The sequence below is a fragment of the Castanea sativa genome, chromosome 6 (genome assembly GCF_040712315.1).
Source record: "Castanea sativa cultivar Marrone di Chiusa Pesio chromosome 6, ASM4071231v1".
NCBI classification, from domain to species: Eukaryota; Viridiplantae; Streptophyta; class Magnoliopsida; order Fagales; family Fagaceae; genus Castanea; species Castanea sativa.
In genome coordinates this window covers 60,129,545-60,146,843 of record NC_134018.1, presented here as the reverse complement: position 1 = coordinate 60,146,843, position 17,299 = coordinate 60,129,545, and the positions used below count along the sequence as shown (strand labels likewise).

Below are 17,299 nucleotides of genomic sequence, written 5' to 3'. Positions count from 1 at the left end.
TGTATGAAACTAGGGATGGTGTGGTTGTATTAGATACACCACAAGATACTACTCATGAGATGTCTAGTACACAGGTGCCTCGTCGTAGTGGGAGAATTGTTCAGCCTTTTGTGAGATTTATAGGTTTGGGAGAAACTTATAAAGCTATCTCAAAAGAGGCTGAATTGGATCCCTACACTTATGAGGAGGCAATAAATGATATAGATGTACATCATTGGGTCCAAGCTATGAAATCTTAATTAGATTCGATGTATTCCAATCAAGTTTAGGATCTTGTAGAGGCACCTAACAACATTAAACATGTTGGTTGCAAATGGGCTTACAAGAGGAAGAGATGGATAGATGGAAAGGTTGAAACTTTTAAAGCAAGACTAGTGGCGAAAGGGTATACACAAAAAGAATGCATTGACTATGATGAAACTTTTTCGCCAGTAGCCATGCTTAAATCTATCAAAATTCTCTTATCCATTGCTGCTCATTATGATTATGAGATTTGGCAAATGGATGTCAAGATTGCATTTCTTAATGGTAATCTTGAAGAAGAAATCTACATGTTGCAACCGGAAGGTTTCATAGCAAAGAACCAAAAGCATATGGTATGCAAGTTGAAAAGTTTCATTTATGGACTTAAGCAAGCATCTAGGTCATGGAACATCAGATTTGATCAGGCAATCAAATCATTTAGTTTTGAACAAAATCTTGATGAACCATGTGTGTACAAAAGACATAGAGATAAAGTAGTAATGTTCCTAGTGCTTTATGTTGATGATATTCTACTCATTAGAAATGATGTATTCATAATGTCATCGGTAAAAGTTTGGTTGTCAAGTCAATTTGATATGAAGAACTTGGGTGAAGCTAACTATATTCTAGGGATCAAGCTTTGGCGAGATCGAAAAAATAGGATGTTAGGTTTGTCACAAGCTGGATATATAGATAAGGTTCTAGAACGGTTTAGCATGCAAAACTCCAAGAAAGGATTACTTCCTTTTAGACATGGAGTTCCTTTGTCTGATGACTAAAGGCCTAAGACTCAAGAGGAAGAAAATATGATGAGACAAGTTCCCTATGCTTTTGCTGTGGGAAATCTCATGTATGCCATGCTTTGTACTAGACCGGATATTTGTTATTCAGTTGGCATGGTCAGCCGATATCAATCAAATCTAGGACCTAAACATTGGCAAGCTGTAAAGCATATTCTCAAGTATCTACGGAGAATAAGAGATTATATGTTTGTTTACCGTTGTGAGGATTTGATTCTCATTGGCTATACAGATTCAGATTTTCAGTCGGATCTAGATTTCAAAAAATCCACGTCGGGTTGTATATTCACCTTGGGAGGTGGAGCCGAATATGTTGGAGGAGTGTTAAGCAATCTTGTATTGCGGACTCTACCATGGAAGCCGAATATGTTGCTGCTTGTGAGGCAGCAACGTAGGCTATTTGGTTCAAGAAATTCCTTTTTGATCTTGGTGTTATGAGAATTAAACAAGTTCCTATTACATTGTTCTGCGACGATAGTGGAGCGGTTGCACAAACCAAGGATCCAAGGAATCACAAGAAAGGAAAGCATATTAAGAGAAAGTATCACATCATTCGAGACATTGTTGCTCGTGGAGATGTGGTTGTAGCAAAGATTGATGGTACAAAAAATCTAGTGGATCCCTTTACCAAAGTCTTGCCCCAAAGGACTTTCGAGTCACATTTGGAGGAGATGAGAGTTAGATTAGTGCACAATAGTCTTTAGTGCAAGTGGGAGATTGTTAGGATTAGTGCCCTTAAATCCTATTATATGATGTTATGTATGTTATTATATATGACATTATATATGACTTAATGTTGTAATTAATAAAGTTGTTTTATTATTATCTAAAATAATGGTAACATAAATATTGGGACATTATTATATAGTCCATGAGATGTATAGTATGTGATTTATGTAAAAAGTCACAGAAGATATAAATCACAAATTCTTTGTAAACTCAGAATTGCAGTTTGTAGTCGGTGATGAAATTGGGCATTTTATCTGCGAAGACTATAACATATCAACTAAGATGATTTGTCTTGATCATGAAAATGAAGATTTCTAGTTGATATGTTTTAAGAGTTAAAACATATTGAACTGAACCGGTGTGAGATTTATTATTTTCCTAACGAATATCAAATGAATAATAAACTCACGATTTATATTTACATGAGTTCTAAATCCTGAGAGGATAATGGATCTGATCATAAAGTGTAGGTTGTTTTGATATATCAAGAGTGAGATCAAAACCTCAGTATGTTGGGCAACCACATTTAGTGTTGATGGAACATATATTCTCAAGATAAAATTCATGATCTCTTAACGGAAATACAAAATGTTCCCTTGAGATAAGTTTAATGGGTTTGTTATTCAGAATGTTAGACCTAACTACTTTAGTAAATAGTTACTAGAGTATATATTTATGAAATTGGATTTCATAAATATATGATGAATAACTTGAAGGATTAAACCGAGTACTCAAGGATAAGATGTAGTAATTTTCAAGGTGGCAGTCTACATTCATGACTTTATGTTACTACGAATATTTTATGAAGGGGTTGCATGTATAATAAAGTCTTGGGATATAATTTATAAATAAGGTCTAGAGTGCAATTATATTTATATAGTGGTATTAAATATAGTTAATGGTAACTTTGGACTTGTCAAAAGTTGACAGAAAAGTCCAAGGCCCATTAGAGCTAGTGTCTTATTGATCCCTTTTGGTTCCACTCTAAGCCACACACTTTGAAAATGCCCAAAAGACTAGCCTAATTAGATAATCAATTAGATACAAAAGGAGAAACATACAGAATTTTCGGTAGAAAATTGCAAGAACATCATTGTGAAGTGGTGTGTATGTAAATGTTAGACACTTTGACATTCTCCTTTTGAAAACTGATTGAGAGATCACACATCTTAGGCATTAGTCGAATTGAAGTGAAGATTGAAAGTGTCCCAAGTGCTTCTGATCTTCGGTTTTGAAATTCACTGCTCCAAGGTACACTCTCTTGTTCTCAAATTCTGAAACTTACATAGTGCATGTTAACATTTATGAATCCGTTATTTTTCCACTGCGTATATGCATATTTGCATATTTCCATCAATCTCCTCTTGCCCCCCCCCCCCCTCGGGCTTTGCCCTTGAATAGGATATCTCACTACAAAAAAATAAGAGATCTATAAAAGAGATTATAATACACATACACACACACACACACAAACATTTGAGTTGGGCAAGATAAGTAAAACTCGATTCCGTCCCTCGTCACCTCCTTAAGATGGTAAAAATCTATCATAGGTAGAGCGGAATTGAGTGAGCAAAACTCGTTTTTGTCTTGTCACTTCAAAGCAAAATAATCTACATGGGACAAAGCAGGATGGGATGGTTCATGAAGGACAAGGTATCTACCATCCTTAATCATACGTTCCATTCCCTCCTTACAAATTGTTTCATATTTTTTGGATAATGGACTAAAATAGGTTTATTTAATTATTTAAAACATATAAATAGATTAATTAATAGAATATAAAAATATATATTTAAAATATTGATGTTTAATAAAAATAGTTAACTATAAAAATAGAAAATATCAATTTTGAAAATTTTATTGGCAATTTTAATAATACAAATTGACATAATAAACAACTATAGTATTGGACCATCGGTAAGAGATTGTAGCTCCATTAAATTGGAGTACTTCTTCTTTTCAAAAAATTGGACAACTTCTATTTGACATAATAAACAACTATAGTATTGGACTATCGATAAGAGATTACAGTTCCATTTAATTTGTAGTACTTCTATACAAGTATAATTTAAAAAAAAAAAAACGTTAATACATGTATTGTACATTTTTTGTTGTTGAGAATCACATGTATTGTTTTTTATTTTAAGAAATAATTACAATATGCTACTAATCTCATATTTCGAACTCTTTCTCCCTAAACCCCAAGTAATTTATGCATCATGGGAAGGTGCCAATTCATGTGGATTGTAATTTTAAATATACACAACATAGAATATATATTTTTTGGGAGCTCTTGAGTTTTGTAAAACAAAAGGTTTTTTTCCTTTTTCATTTCTTTTATTTATTTTGACCCATTCGGGACTAATGATCAAAGGGAAAACTCAGCTTTTCAACTAATATATATGTAAAATACTTTTGCCTCTAGAATGAATTGAAATAAAATAATCCATTTCTCTTAAAATTTTTGGAGTCAATAGAAAATTGTAACAAGTTATATGCTAATAATTAATCAAGTTTTTTTTATAATAATTCTTTAGTTATAATAATAAGGAAATTTGAAATTTAGTTCTCTTCATGAAAGAGGACAGACAATGCCACTAAAATACAACAAATAAAGAAATTGAAATTTGGGAGAGAATAAGCCTGCAATCAGCCACAAGGGAGGCATTAGAAGCGTTAGACAAGCTGTCATTGTTAATCAAATCAACAACTACTTTAGCATCTAACTCTACTATTAGTGCATAAATCCTTAAATCTAAAAACATGCTTAATCCATCTCTAATCGCCCAGAGTTCAGCTAATAGGCTAGTAGTGATTCCAATGTTTCTTGAGAAGGCTTTAATCCATGCCCTGGTATCAGAGCAAAGAATACCTCCACCACCTGCATTTCCAGGATTTCCAATCGAAGAGCCACATGTATTAAGCTTGAACCAAGCCTAGTAGGCCTATCCCAATGGATTATTTTTTTCCACTCAGGCTGTCTGATTGTGTGCACAGAAAAAATACTCCGCTGCCCTTTAAGTAACTTCAGAATGGATCACTTGGTTGGGAGTTCTATTATGAAACACCACTCTGTTACAATGCTGCCAAATGGTCCATAGACCAAAGGAGAATAGAACATACCAAGGGATTAGGAGAAGGACCAACTTTGACATCCCATCTACAATATTTCTCCAACCATTCTCTACTATCTAGGGAGAAGAACCCTTAGCCAAGGTTCACTCCAAGATCCTGCCAGCAAGAGGTGGCCAAATAGCAGTCCCTTAGTACGTGAATAATGGATTCAGGATCTTGGTGGCAAATAGGGCATGTTAAGTTTACTTGCATACCTCTGGAAGTTCTACAAACACTAGTAGCTATGCTATTATGGAAACACATCAAAATAAAGGTTTGGATTCTCGGGAGAGTTTTAACTTCCAAATCTAGCTGCCATTGAAAGGCTGAAAAGAGTCCAAGTTCTGGGTTGCAAGCAGATAAGCACTGTTAAGATTAAAACTGGCCATTTGAAGTCCCAGTCCAAATAATCCTGTCCTCCTCAGAAGCAACACAGGCGTGGGGCATAGCTCGAATTTCTTTGATAATATCATTTAGCAAAATGAAGAATATTTTCCTACAATCCCAACCCAACTCCACACTATATCCTTAATTTTGGATTCCTCTTCCCCTCTAGAAAAGGGACCATAGATTATCAATCTCAAAGGCCCTTTAGAAGTCCAAAATTTAAGCCAAAATTTGATGTTGCTATCACGACTGGCACTCCACCGAGTGCCTTTGTCAAAGATATCCATACCCTTTTTCATTGCTTTCCATGTCCGAGAGGTAGGCAAGGCTTTCTCATTTTCGGATGACATTCTCCTCTGCGTTAAATATTTTTTCTTTAATACTTGAGACCACAAAGCATCTTTTTCTGTATGGAATCTCTAATTAAGTTTAGCAAGGCATGCTATATTTCTCCCTTTGGTTGTTGAAGCCTAAGACCTCCCTCATCTTTAGGCCGAGTCACCTTGTTCCATCCCACCCAGTGGATTTTCTCTTGGATTCACAAGTGCCCCACAGAAAGTTTCAGTTCAGTCTATCTAAACTATCTGAAATTCTAAAGGGGAGATGGTTGATTCGCATAACATAAGAAGGAATGGTGCTCGTGGATGCTTGAATAAGAATTCTAAAACCAGCAAAGGAAAGTAAATCTGCTTTCCACCCAGCAAGTGTTTGTTTAATTCTATCAATAATGAAATTAATGTCTTGATTTGAAAATCCAGTGTGTCTCAGTGGAAAACCCAGATATGTGCCTAAATTAGTAGTGGATCGAAATCCCAAAATATCACAGAATTCCTTTCTTCGATCTCTTTCTACATTTGGAGAGAAGTAGATTGTGGACTTGATAGGGTTCACTTTATGCCCAGTTTCATACAAAATTCATCTACAGCATCTCTTACACTTCTACAATTAGTGATATCTGCCCTTACAAAAAGGAGTAGATCATTCATGAAGAAGAGATGGGAGATAGCAGGCCCACTGTTTGAAGCTTTGATTGGCTACCACTCCCCATTAGCGCATTTCTCATCAATAAGTTTGCCCAACACTTCTATACAAAAAATGAATAAGTAGGGAGATAACGGGTTAAGGAAGGAAAGGTTCCAACACTGCACCATTAAAGAGGATAGACGTTGAAGTGGAAGAAACACAACTCATTATCATCCGAATTAAATCTGGGGGTAAATTTGCACGATAAAGCACTTCCCTGATAAATGACCACCCCAATCTATCATAGGCTTTCTCAAGGTCTATTTTGATAATCATATGGCCAATCTTCCCTCTTCTCCTACTAGCCAAGTGAATAATTTCTTGGGTTATTCGATTTTCTTTTTCATTTAATAAGAAGATAGGGCACTAGCTTTTTTATTTTTAGAAGAAAATAAGGACATGGTAACGGGCCCAGGTCCGGCGGAAAAATACAATCATGCTCCTTTTTAATCTCTCTCTCTCTCTCTCTCTCTCTCTCTCTCTCTCTCTCTCTCTCTCTCTCTATATATATATATATATATATATAAAAGGTGAAACTTTTGTCTATGCTATACTATCCAATAACTTTATATTATATGTATATTTCCACCATTGGATTACCTTGTCTTCTTATCTTCTATGCTTACAAAACATCAAGATGATCAATTGATTAATAACCATTTCATCTATTAAATTTTAACTTTTTTAACTTTAAAATTATATGCAAGTAATGAGTTTATTAATCAAATAATAAAAAACTTTCGATCGACACAAAGCTTAGCACCCACGTTAAGAACATAAAGTACATGTAATCCAATATCAAGATTTTCAAATTATTAATATGATAAAAAATACAATATAAATCAAGATTAATAAGTATCTCATCACTGTAAGTCTAATTTATAACCCCCCCCCCCCCCCCCCCCAACACACACACATAATTATTTGAGGTGCAAAACTCTAGCTAAAAGATTATAAAGAACCCCTTAAATTGGTCTACTTTAGTCGTGTGCAATTGCAATATCGGCTGCTTGATTATTTATGAAGGGCCCTTAATTTGGTCAAACGATATTTAAGCCCAATTTCTTTCAAAATTTGATTAAATTATAAAAGATGATATGCAGATGCTCTAAGTACAAAGAAATTCTGAACTATAAAGCATAAAACCTTTGCAGACCCACTGACAAGACTCCCCAGTCCCACGTCCATACCAAAGATCCATACCTTAGTAAGTTACATTCCAAACACAAACAGAGCTCTCTAACTCACAAAGATTCATTCATGCTCATCCCCAGAAAATGATCTGAGTTGGTAATTAAAAACCTGTAGATGACAGTTTTTGTCATATTTCATTTCTGAAAAGATCAGTACTATATATAACAGCACAACAAGGGTTTATGAAGGGGTAGGAATCTTTTCTGAGTACCTATATTCACATTGATCATAAACCATGACTGCCTATTAACCGCTATGCCATTTACACGTGGGAGAATGGAAAGTACAGAGGAGAAAATGCTGAAGCCGACGATGATAACAGTTAAAGCCTTCCAATCACATTTGCAGTCAAAATGTCGGTAATTGATGTATCCTTCACTGCGTCTTGGCTATTGTCTTCTTTAATCCCTTGACTATCTTCACAAACCACATCATGTTCATGACAGTTAGCACCAATGGCACCACAGATACTAAAAATAACCCAAAGAACCGCAACTGCTTAACCTGTTTGGTGAGAGAACAATAACATGAATACATAATGATTCTGCATATTGGCCAAGTACCATTCAGTTAAGCAAATGGATACCAAAAAATGGAAATATCTGGATATCAAGTTAGTTTGTACATGACAGATCCATGCAAACATTCTTTATCTACCAACTACTGTCACTAAATATTGTGTCTATCAGTGATGGAGTACCATGCTATTAACCCATTTTATGATATGTAATTTTTGGCACGAACATGTTTGGTTGATGGTATTATGAAAGTCTTCAAAAGTCAGGACCTACAATCAAACCAAATAGTACTGCGGTCCCAAAGACTAATTCCTTTCATCCATCATCTTGGTGAAAAATGAATCATTAATTATGATGCACAAAGTGGATACTGCAACCCAATCATTTCTGACTTGTGATTAAAAACAAGAAACAACAAAATTTGGCAAATTAAGCTTCTTATATGTTAGTGCATTGGTGCAAAGGTAAGTTCATTCCACCGAAAGCAACAGGTCGAGGCTTCAAGTCCAAGAATCAGCCCCTCCATTAAATAGGGGGTAAGACTACCCACCATGACCTCTCCCAAAACCCGCAAAAGTGGGAGCTTTGTGCATTGGGTGCAACCTTTTTTATATGTTAGTTTTAGATAAGACATAAGGTGTGCTTGCCAGATTTACAACAGATACAATATTCACCAGGTGAACATATACAGGTATTGTTATTACTTATTACCTGATCATAGTGCAAGTAGAAATGATAAAATAGATACATGAACAGGATTATTCTGGCAACCTGCAAAAAATGTGAAATGTTAAATGACCATGAACAAGGATAGGAAGTAATGCCAAGCTCAGGGGAGATTTGCAAGTGTCTTCTGTTGGCAAAATTATAAAAGCAAGGAACAAAAGCTATGTGAAAAAAATAAAATTTCTAAGTACCAGCCAAGCAAAGAACATAACGACCCCATTTATGACATATGCTCTAGACCTCTTCTTTCCAATTGCATCGAGATACCTTCACAAACCAAACTGATATGCATCAAAATCAGAAAAGAAATCAATACCTTTATAAAGTAAGCCAATAAATAAAAGATTACCATCTCAAATTGACCCCAGGGGTGGTCGTCTCAGAGATAAGAACCATGTAGGTGTATAGCTGCCCCTCCCCAGTAAACATTGCATATGCTACCGCTGCTATTGAAAGAAGATGATGAATCACCTGAAATATTAATATTATAACTATGTGCTGGACAATATCCACGTTAAAACTTAAAAGAAGTTCAAACTAGATTAATTCTTCTCCTCCTCACCCATGACACAATTTGTTTTCACAACTTATTAATGAATTTCACATGGGTCCACCATTAATGCTACTTTATTATCTACCATTGACAAATGACAACTTGCCACTTTAGTAGCTATGAAAAAATTTGTAAAAAAGTTGTGTTGTAAAAAAAGAACACCAAAATATAAAACATTTCACCTCTCTCTCTCTCTCTCTCTCTCTCTCTCTATATATATATATATATATATGTGTGTGTGTGTGTGTGTGTGTGTGTGTGTGTTTATGTTAGGATTTAGTGTTGGCAAGTTCAATGTGACAAATCATGTGTCAAAACAGGTTGTAAGTACATGTTATAAAGCTAGGTAAAATTATATCAAAGAATTGCTTGAGGAGAGGAAGGTTCAGAACAGCAAAATCAGAATTCGCAAGAGAAATCACTAAAGTCAAACAAATAAGTCAAGAGACGCCTGCACAATCCTTGCTACAGCAAGATTATGAAAATTTGATTCCAAGTTCTACTTAAAGTCTGACTTACCCTAACCTTTTGCTTACCAATATATATTCCTTGAGGTACTTATCAAATATATATACATTGAGGCATGATTTTCAACCTAAGGACACAGCAGTACAAAAAAACATCTAGAGTGTTTTTCTGTCTGTACCTAAACAGAAAAACCAATCCTTGTGTTTATTAAACTTCGAGCTTAAATATATTTTCCTCTCAATTTTCCTTGAAAGTTGAAACCAAAGAGTTTGTTCCTTGACAGTGAGTCCACTGTTGTTGCCTTCCGAAGAGTTCTTTGGAGTGCCAAAGTACTGGGTGGTTGCGGATGAGTTTTATCATAGAGGAAGTTCTATAAAAGGATTCAAGAGTTTTGGGGCCACAATGCTTGGAGGCAAACGATTAGTTTGCTGAGGTTGCATGGAGAGTCTATGCTATGAAGGTTTTGTATGTACAAACAGCAGTAACTTGTAACCAATTCTTCTATAGTGAATTTCCTATGTGGTATATACATATACCCACGATAATCATGATGTTAATGAATATATAGCACCTGATACATCTCTTTGTTAATGTCACCTCCACTTGCTTTTCTATTAGATTTAAATTTTGAAAATCCTACCAATAAATTCTTATTGTTTTTAAAACGTTCGCCAAATTTAATGTTAATTAGATGTTATTGATTTTACCCAATCAGCCAATCCATAAACTCATTTTTTGTGTATACTTTCAAAATATAAAAAACATGGAATTAAACATTTTATAGATAAAAAAGTTATTGATCTTTGATTATCTTGATATTTTACAAGCATAGAAAGAAAAAGGAAAAAATGAAATTCAATGGTAAATTTGTTATAAAAAAAATTAAAATTAACCTCATCTAATAGAAAGTTATTATGTACTATAACATTGACAAAAATTACACGTGTAACTTTTGTTTGTATGTATATGAGTTATATTACACACATAGATACACAGCTTGATTGTATTTATTCAAAATTGAATATACTTACATACTCAAATCCACCTAGAGCAGGATAAAACCATATGATCATCCCAAGGTCAGCCAGGAAGTAACCAACCGAAACCTGTTAAAATTATGTCAAAATATGAAACATAGTTTTTACCAGATAAAACACAGCAGGAAGTGAAACAGGCATACAATGTTGAAACAGCCCAAACTTATGACATAAGGTAAAAAACAATATTTCATCAAGACAGCTTTAATGCAAAAGAAGGTAAGATAGCATGTATTAGTAAGATGAATTCATTTCCCCTTGCATGTGTTTCATAAGTTTATATAGAGGAAAAGGAAGTTAAAAGAATCTATAACACAAGGTCCTTTGAATTGACTTACTAAATACACATAAGGTATTCATATTCATTCAAGGCCTCTATTGCAGGTTCAAGTTTCTTCAAAATTGGGGAATAAAGCTACTTATCAACTACCTCTCAGTCCCTACTGTAGCTGGAGCCTTGTGCACCAGATATGACCATTTTTATAAAATAGATTTGCAATTCCTTTCTTTTATCTTTATTTTCTCTACATCTCTACTTGTATCATTGACTATAGTTTTTCCGTAAGAACTAAGAAAGAAAGAAAAAAATAGTGGCATATTCGATTTGTCAATAGGCAGTATAAGGATCTCATAATAAAACTCTATCCACACCCAGTATTAGAAAGAATGACTTGGTTTCATGTAGATACTATAGCTCCTCACACCTTTCTAGCTCTCAAAAGAAAATCTGGAATTGTTGACTAACAAAAGTAATATTAGATATCTAAGGGAATTGTACCTACAGGCCAACATGGACTAAGATATCATATATATTGGCCCCCACAAAAGTTTCCCTTATTTTATTTCTTCCCAATGTAAAATGGCTGGCCAGAATTCAAGCTGGCTCACATTTATGCTATGAAATACTATATCAATATCGATGTGTACTCTGTATTTCATTGATGGGTAAACACTACTTACACGCCTTACAGGATTGAACTCATGACCTCACCCTCAACCCCTTGTTTATGGGATAAGGAGATGCCATTGAGTCCAAAGACTCTTATAAGAAACACACAAACATAATAATCATAAACATCAACATCAACAGCAGTAATGGCAATAGCAAATCAAATAACTTTAGGCATACTCACCCCCAGGGCAAATGTGGACAGTTGAGAACATCGAAGTGTAATAAGGCCAGCAAATTGGTCAGAATAGAGATCTGACCAGAACACAAAGTATAATGATATAGTTGCGATATAAATGGCATGAAGAGTTGATATGGCCCTGCATAAACAGTTAACATATATATAAAAATTTGCAACCAAGAAGGGGAACAAGGATCAGACTAAATAAGGAAATATTCAACACCTGTTATTCCACTCAACACGCTGCATTTTTGAAAGGCTGGCATAGCTCTTGAAGTAAATAGAACTGATCGTCCGGGTAAGATCATAGACCTGAAAAGGAGGAAACGCTTAAAAGAGGAAAACAGGGAAGAAAAAAGAGAAGATACAGAATTAGGGGAAAAAGTTGACAAGGTATGTATAGAACATATGAGAAGCAAATATTTTAAATGGACTGATGTGGCACAATTAATTTTAGCAATGATGAGAAATACCACTTTGGAAGCAAAAATTCCACCAATGATGGAAGTGTAAGGTGTAAATGAATCTGCAAGTACATAATCATTTAGCAGCTGCCCAGCATGGTTTTGGTACAATGTGATTTCCATAGTTGCCTGTTCAGAAACCAGCATTACAGGATACTCTTTAGCAAATACCTAGACGCTTTTTCTATTGCGTAATGCTCTTCTTCTCTTTGTTCTCTGCTTTTGCCTCTTTGGTGAATATATAATGCGGAAGACTAACAAAAGGAAATTTAGCTATTAGAAAATAATTAGGTAAATCATCTAATAAAAATATAAGATAAATTAGATTAATGACAAGAAAACACATGTGCTTACACCATTTACACTGATATAACCCCGTAGATAAAAAAGACTTATGTTATGATTCAAGAAAAAAAACTCAAACAAAAGATAAATATCCAATTTTGGTCTAGTACCATTACCATAGCCATCATCACATGGGGAGATAGGCACACATGCCCCAGGGGAGGGAGGGATTTAAAAGGAACAGAAATGCTAAAGCAGATACATCACAGACACACATCATATGTGTATTAAGCAACAAAAGTAACAATCTAGCATCTGCTTTGGTGCTTCTCAAAGACTTCACTTATCCTTAAAAGTACAAAAATATCAAACACAATTATCGCAATAAAAAAATAAAAATAAAAATAAAAAACGGATTAGTACTACACCCATCATGGCAGAGCAATACATGGAAAATCACCTGTTTGAATCTTAAACATTAATTTAAAATAAATAAATACAATAAAAGCCTGTCTTTTCTATACAACCTAAACCTGCCTACTAAGAAACTTTCTTCAAAAAGGAATGGAAAAGTTGAACAATACACTCATTGTGACATAGAATTCACCAAAAAAGAAAAGAAAAGAAAAGAATATTAGATCAATTTGTTTCAAGCAACACATTAAGTTTTACTGTAAAGTTTCAAAGAAAGTTAGCATGATCCCTAGTTTCAAAAGTTTCTAATAAATTCAACTAAACTTATACTACCTAGTTTCAAAACTTTAGTGATTGAAATCTATAAAAATAACTCAAATTGCAAGCTAATACACTATGGAGAAGCAAGTGATCATATGTCCCAGTGGCACAAGCAACAACACATTACAGAGAAAACCATGATTTGCTTACCTTCTTAAAATCTAAATTGACTATAACCAGTTCTTATCAAAAAGCAACAAGACCAAAACTTTAACTCCAACTATCACAAAACAACTTCAAATGAATCCCAAGAAAGACAGTAAAATTAGTTTGTTTATGTTTTTTTCGAAACATCTAAGACTTTCTCAAGAATAAATAAATAAAACACAACAAACTCATGTCCCAAAGCGCAAAAAAGATTAAAACATAAAAACATATGGGAATTAAAAGCTGGGTCAAAAAAAAGATTGTGTTTTTTGGGTTTACCTGAATATTGGAAGAAAAGGAAGTTGCTGGAAAATTATGGGTATTGGTTTTCAGATAAGCGGAGAGAGAGAGAGTGAGAGAGAGAGAGAGAGGGATTAAATAGAATACAGACAGACAGAGGGTACGAATGAGAATTGAGCTTTGGTCCCAAGCAAAGCAAAGTGGGGCACCCAATCTCCGATTCTTATACGCGTTTGTTTTTGGGTTACGTATGCTGTCTACATCTGAACTGTCCAGAATCTATATAAACTGTCCCCATGACTATAAAACAAACTGAAAAATAAGGTTATGATTGGTTTAATCTGATCTCACTCACTCCTTAAATTACTTTATTACCCATCAATCGGCATTTTTTGAAAGATAAAGAATACTATTTGCTTCTCTCGTATTAAAAAAAAAAAAAAGGGTGTAACTTGTGTCCGGTGGAAGTTTTCACTGAACACGTTAGATGGTGGACACGTGTCCACTCTTGAATACGTGTCCGAATCCAAACGTGTCCAGTGGAAATTTCCACTGGATAGAAGCCTTACCCAAAAAAAAAAATACAATTTGCTAAAATATAACGTCTTATCCTTTTTTTAGAACAACGCTAAAGTAATAAGTAGTTATTGGTTATTGAAAAAATATTATCAGTAATGGGCTAATGGACTCAAATAAGAACAAGTAAAAAATTTTCATAGCAAAAGTTTGTAAAATAATGTGTGATTGTAATATTCCTCTAAAAAAATTATATTTTGCTAATATTATTAAAATGTTCTTAATAATTAATTAATTATTAAACCACTTGAAACTTTAATACTCTCTCAAAAAAAAACTTGAAACTTTAATAGAGTATGTAATCTGTAAGCTTTACTATAAATACAAAATTATTATAGATAATCGGAAAAATTAAAATAAATGTTGAATTGTTGAAACTCTTGGTAATAGAATTTTAGTTGGAGTAAAATTATATGATACAGTTTTACATTTTAAGAATACTAAGTATTTTAACATACACAGGAGAATGGAGAAAGTCTTAAAAAAAGAGACAGTAATCTATATCCGAAATGACCTAACTCTTGGATACGTAACACATGTTTTAAACCTCTTTTAACTCACACTTGTTTTCCGACTTGGGATTAACCCATTATTCTTTCTTTTGAAAATACTAAGTATTTTTCAAAAAGGATGACTGGTATTCTAAAAAATAAAAATAAAAGTTACATTTTTTTAATTGATGACCTTAAGACGAAGTTCCTTACTTTTGATTTTAATTCTTTTTCCTTTATGTCCAAAAGTTGTGATGCTAAAGCAAAATTAAAGCAGAAGGAAAGCTATGAGGTTTCCCAATTAATAAAGCAAATCAATCGCTTCTTTTTTATTATATACAGTACATAAAAGAAGCTTTTACTTCCAGTCCTCCTTTGGAATTGTCTCTTCTCGCTGCACAAGTTAGCTTCTAGCTAACGTGCGGTGCAACAGAGTTTCTTGCTTATGGGTTCATCTCTAGGGGCGCAGCTTAAGTTCAGTGCTCCAGGACACTGAACGTGTTGCAATTGTGACATATGTTCAAAGATAAACACGGTGCGGCTCCAGCGAACTAAAGCACTGAACATAAGCCACAAGGACCACACCCCATCTCAAACAGTGCTTGCATCTCTTAAAGTGACTTTTTATATATATATATATATATATATATATCACAATAAAATAATATAAATTACGTAATAAAATAATATATTCAAAATGCATTAAACATCACACCAGCCACAACAAGCACAAACCACCACAGCCACGCCTAGCCACAACAACCACCGCTACATCCACGAGAACCACCACACAGCCATAGCCACTGCAAGCACCACCCACAACCGCAAACCCAACCACCACAATCCCTACAAATTGCAACCCACTAAATCCAAAACAAAATCACCACCCAAAACCACCTCACCGCCACTCACAACCTCTGCAAAATCGAAACCCCCACCACCCAAAACCACCATCACCGGCACCCATAACACCTGCAAATCTAAACCCCCACCAAGATGATATATAGCAATAGCAATGAACAAGTTAATGTTTCTAGCGCCATTTGTTTCATCTTTTCATTGTATATATAATGAACAGAGAAATCCCAGTTGGCAGATTAATTGAAAGAAGAAACGGGGGCAGTTACGGAGTTACCTTGGTCCTTTAGTAAAAGTGGGTCGCCATTTAATGTTGAATCCGAGAACGAATTGAGTCTTCTTGGCCTTGTGGAGTTAGCGATGGTGTGAAGAAGGTGTTTGGAGAAGAGAGGCGTTTGGAAAAACAAGCCCCCGGTTTTCTAATTGCAAAAACTTTTTAAATCTTCTACATTTAGACTGACTCCTCAGGGAGCTAAAATTGGGAATTAATACTAATTTTCAAACAATATAATTAGTCGGCATTAATACAAAATTATATTTTTTATTAATATCTTGAGTTTCGAAAACTCGATTTCAGAGTTCTGACTTGGCGTTTCTTTCACATGGCGTCTACCAGAAAATCGAGTCTCTAAAACTCAATTTATAAGCCAAAAAAAATTTAAGTTTAAATCATGTACAAATCATTCCTAGAAATACAAAAAAAAAATTAAAAATTAAAAAAACCCAAACCAGATCAGAGAGAGAGAGAATCTGAGGTATATTGTGAAATTATTTTCTTCAATGGAGTCTACGATCTCAAACCCATATTTCAACATAGAAGAAGAAGTGTTTGAAGTGAACGAATCGTAGAAAAACCGAGACGGGAGATTCAGAATTGGATCCAAAACCCGAGACGATCAAATGGAGATCTGAATCGGAGCAAAGCTCGTTGAAGCTCTTCGCCAAGTCCGCCGCAATTCCTCCTCCTCCTCCTCGTCAGCCAAGCTCTCCTCCTCCTCTTCCTAGGATGACACCGCAAGATCCAAGACGCGGCGACCGAGTTCTCATCGTATCGGCGCCACAACCACACATGGTTCACGCCGAGCTGAAGCCAGCCACGCCAACTTGAAACCCACCTACCCATGGTCCCAAGCCGATTTAAAGTCACCCACTCTGATCTCGATCTTCGACTGACTCAACCTATGTTTCTGTTTCTGGTTTTTTTTCTCTCTCTCTCTCTCTCTTTCTTCTCTAATGAGAAGGTGTAAAGGGTGTTTTAAGGGTTATAAATCAAGTCATAGAGACTCGATTTTCAGGTGAACGCCACGTGGAAAAAATATCACATCAGACGTGATCAGGCCATAAAAAGTTACTCGATTTATAGCCCAAAATCGAGTTTTTGAGACTCAAGATGTTAGTAAAATATATTTTTTTGAAACCGTGCCTACTAACTATATAGTTAGGAAAATGGGCTTAATTCCCAATTTTAGCCCTATTCAGGGATTGTAAAACTAAATATCATTATTTTATTATGACTCTCTCTCCTATTTGTCTTGTACTCACTTCATTTTCATTATTTTATAGGTTTCAGTTAGTTTAATT

At 34.7% G+C, this 17,299-nt stretch overlaps 1 protein-coding gene across 3 annotated transcripts; it reads right to left on the bottom strand.

Annotated features, from left to right (window-relative positions):
* Nucleotides 1-7,354: 7,354 nt before the first annotated feature.
* LOC142641676 (uncharacterized) lies at nt 7,355-16,118 on the bottom strand. 3 transcript variants are annotated; one of them, XR_012845439.1, is made up of 10 exons: nt 13,833-13,988; nt 12,396-12,640; nt 12,146-12,234; nt 11,926-12,061; nt 10,787-10,861; nt 9,084-9,205; nt 8,926-9,001; nt 8,720-8,779; nt 7,702-7,994; nt 7,355-7,598 (listed from the first exon to the last, which is right to left on the bottom strand). XR_012845439.1 is itself a non-coding variant. In XM_075816149.1 (9 exons), the coding sequence occupies exons 2-9, from the start codon at nt 12,531-12,533 to the stop codon at nt 7,866-7,868; spliced, it is 825 nt and encodes a 274-aa protein (XP_075672264.1). In that variant the 5' UTR covers nt 12,534-12,640; nt 15,996-16,118; the 3' UTR covers nt 7,580-7,865. The 3 variants fall into 3 exon arrangements, 2 of the variants coding, with proteins under 2 accessions (XP_075672264.1, XP_075672263.1); XM_075816149.1 differs by lacking the exon at nt 13,833-13,988 and adding an exon at nt 15,996-16,118 and having other exon boundaries at nt 7,580-7,994; XM_075816148.1 differs by having other exon boundaries at nt 7,580-7,994; nt 13,833-14,123.
* Between the last annotated feature and the right edge of the window lie 1,181 nt (nt 16,119-17,299).

What these genes read in the sequence shown, in the direction of transcription:
- LOC142641676 (XM_075816149.1), bottom strand. Translation starts at nt 12,533, where the DNA reads ATGCTGGTTTCTGAACAGGCAACTATGGAAATCACATTGTACCAAAAC. An exon ending in CGTGTTGAGTGGAATAACAG is followed by an intron (nt 12,062 to 12,145) that starts GTGTTGAATATT and finishes CTGTTTATGCAG; the next exon opens with GGCCATATCAACTCTTCATG. An exon ending in TTATGTTCTTTGCTTGGCTG is followed by an intron (nt 8,780 to 8,925) that starts GTACTTAGAAAT and finishes CATTTTTTGCAG; the next exon opens with GTTGCCAGAATAATCCTGTT.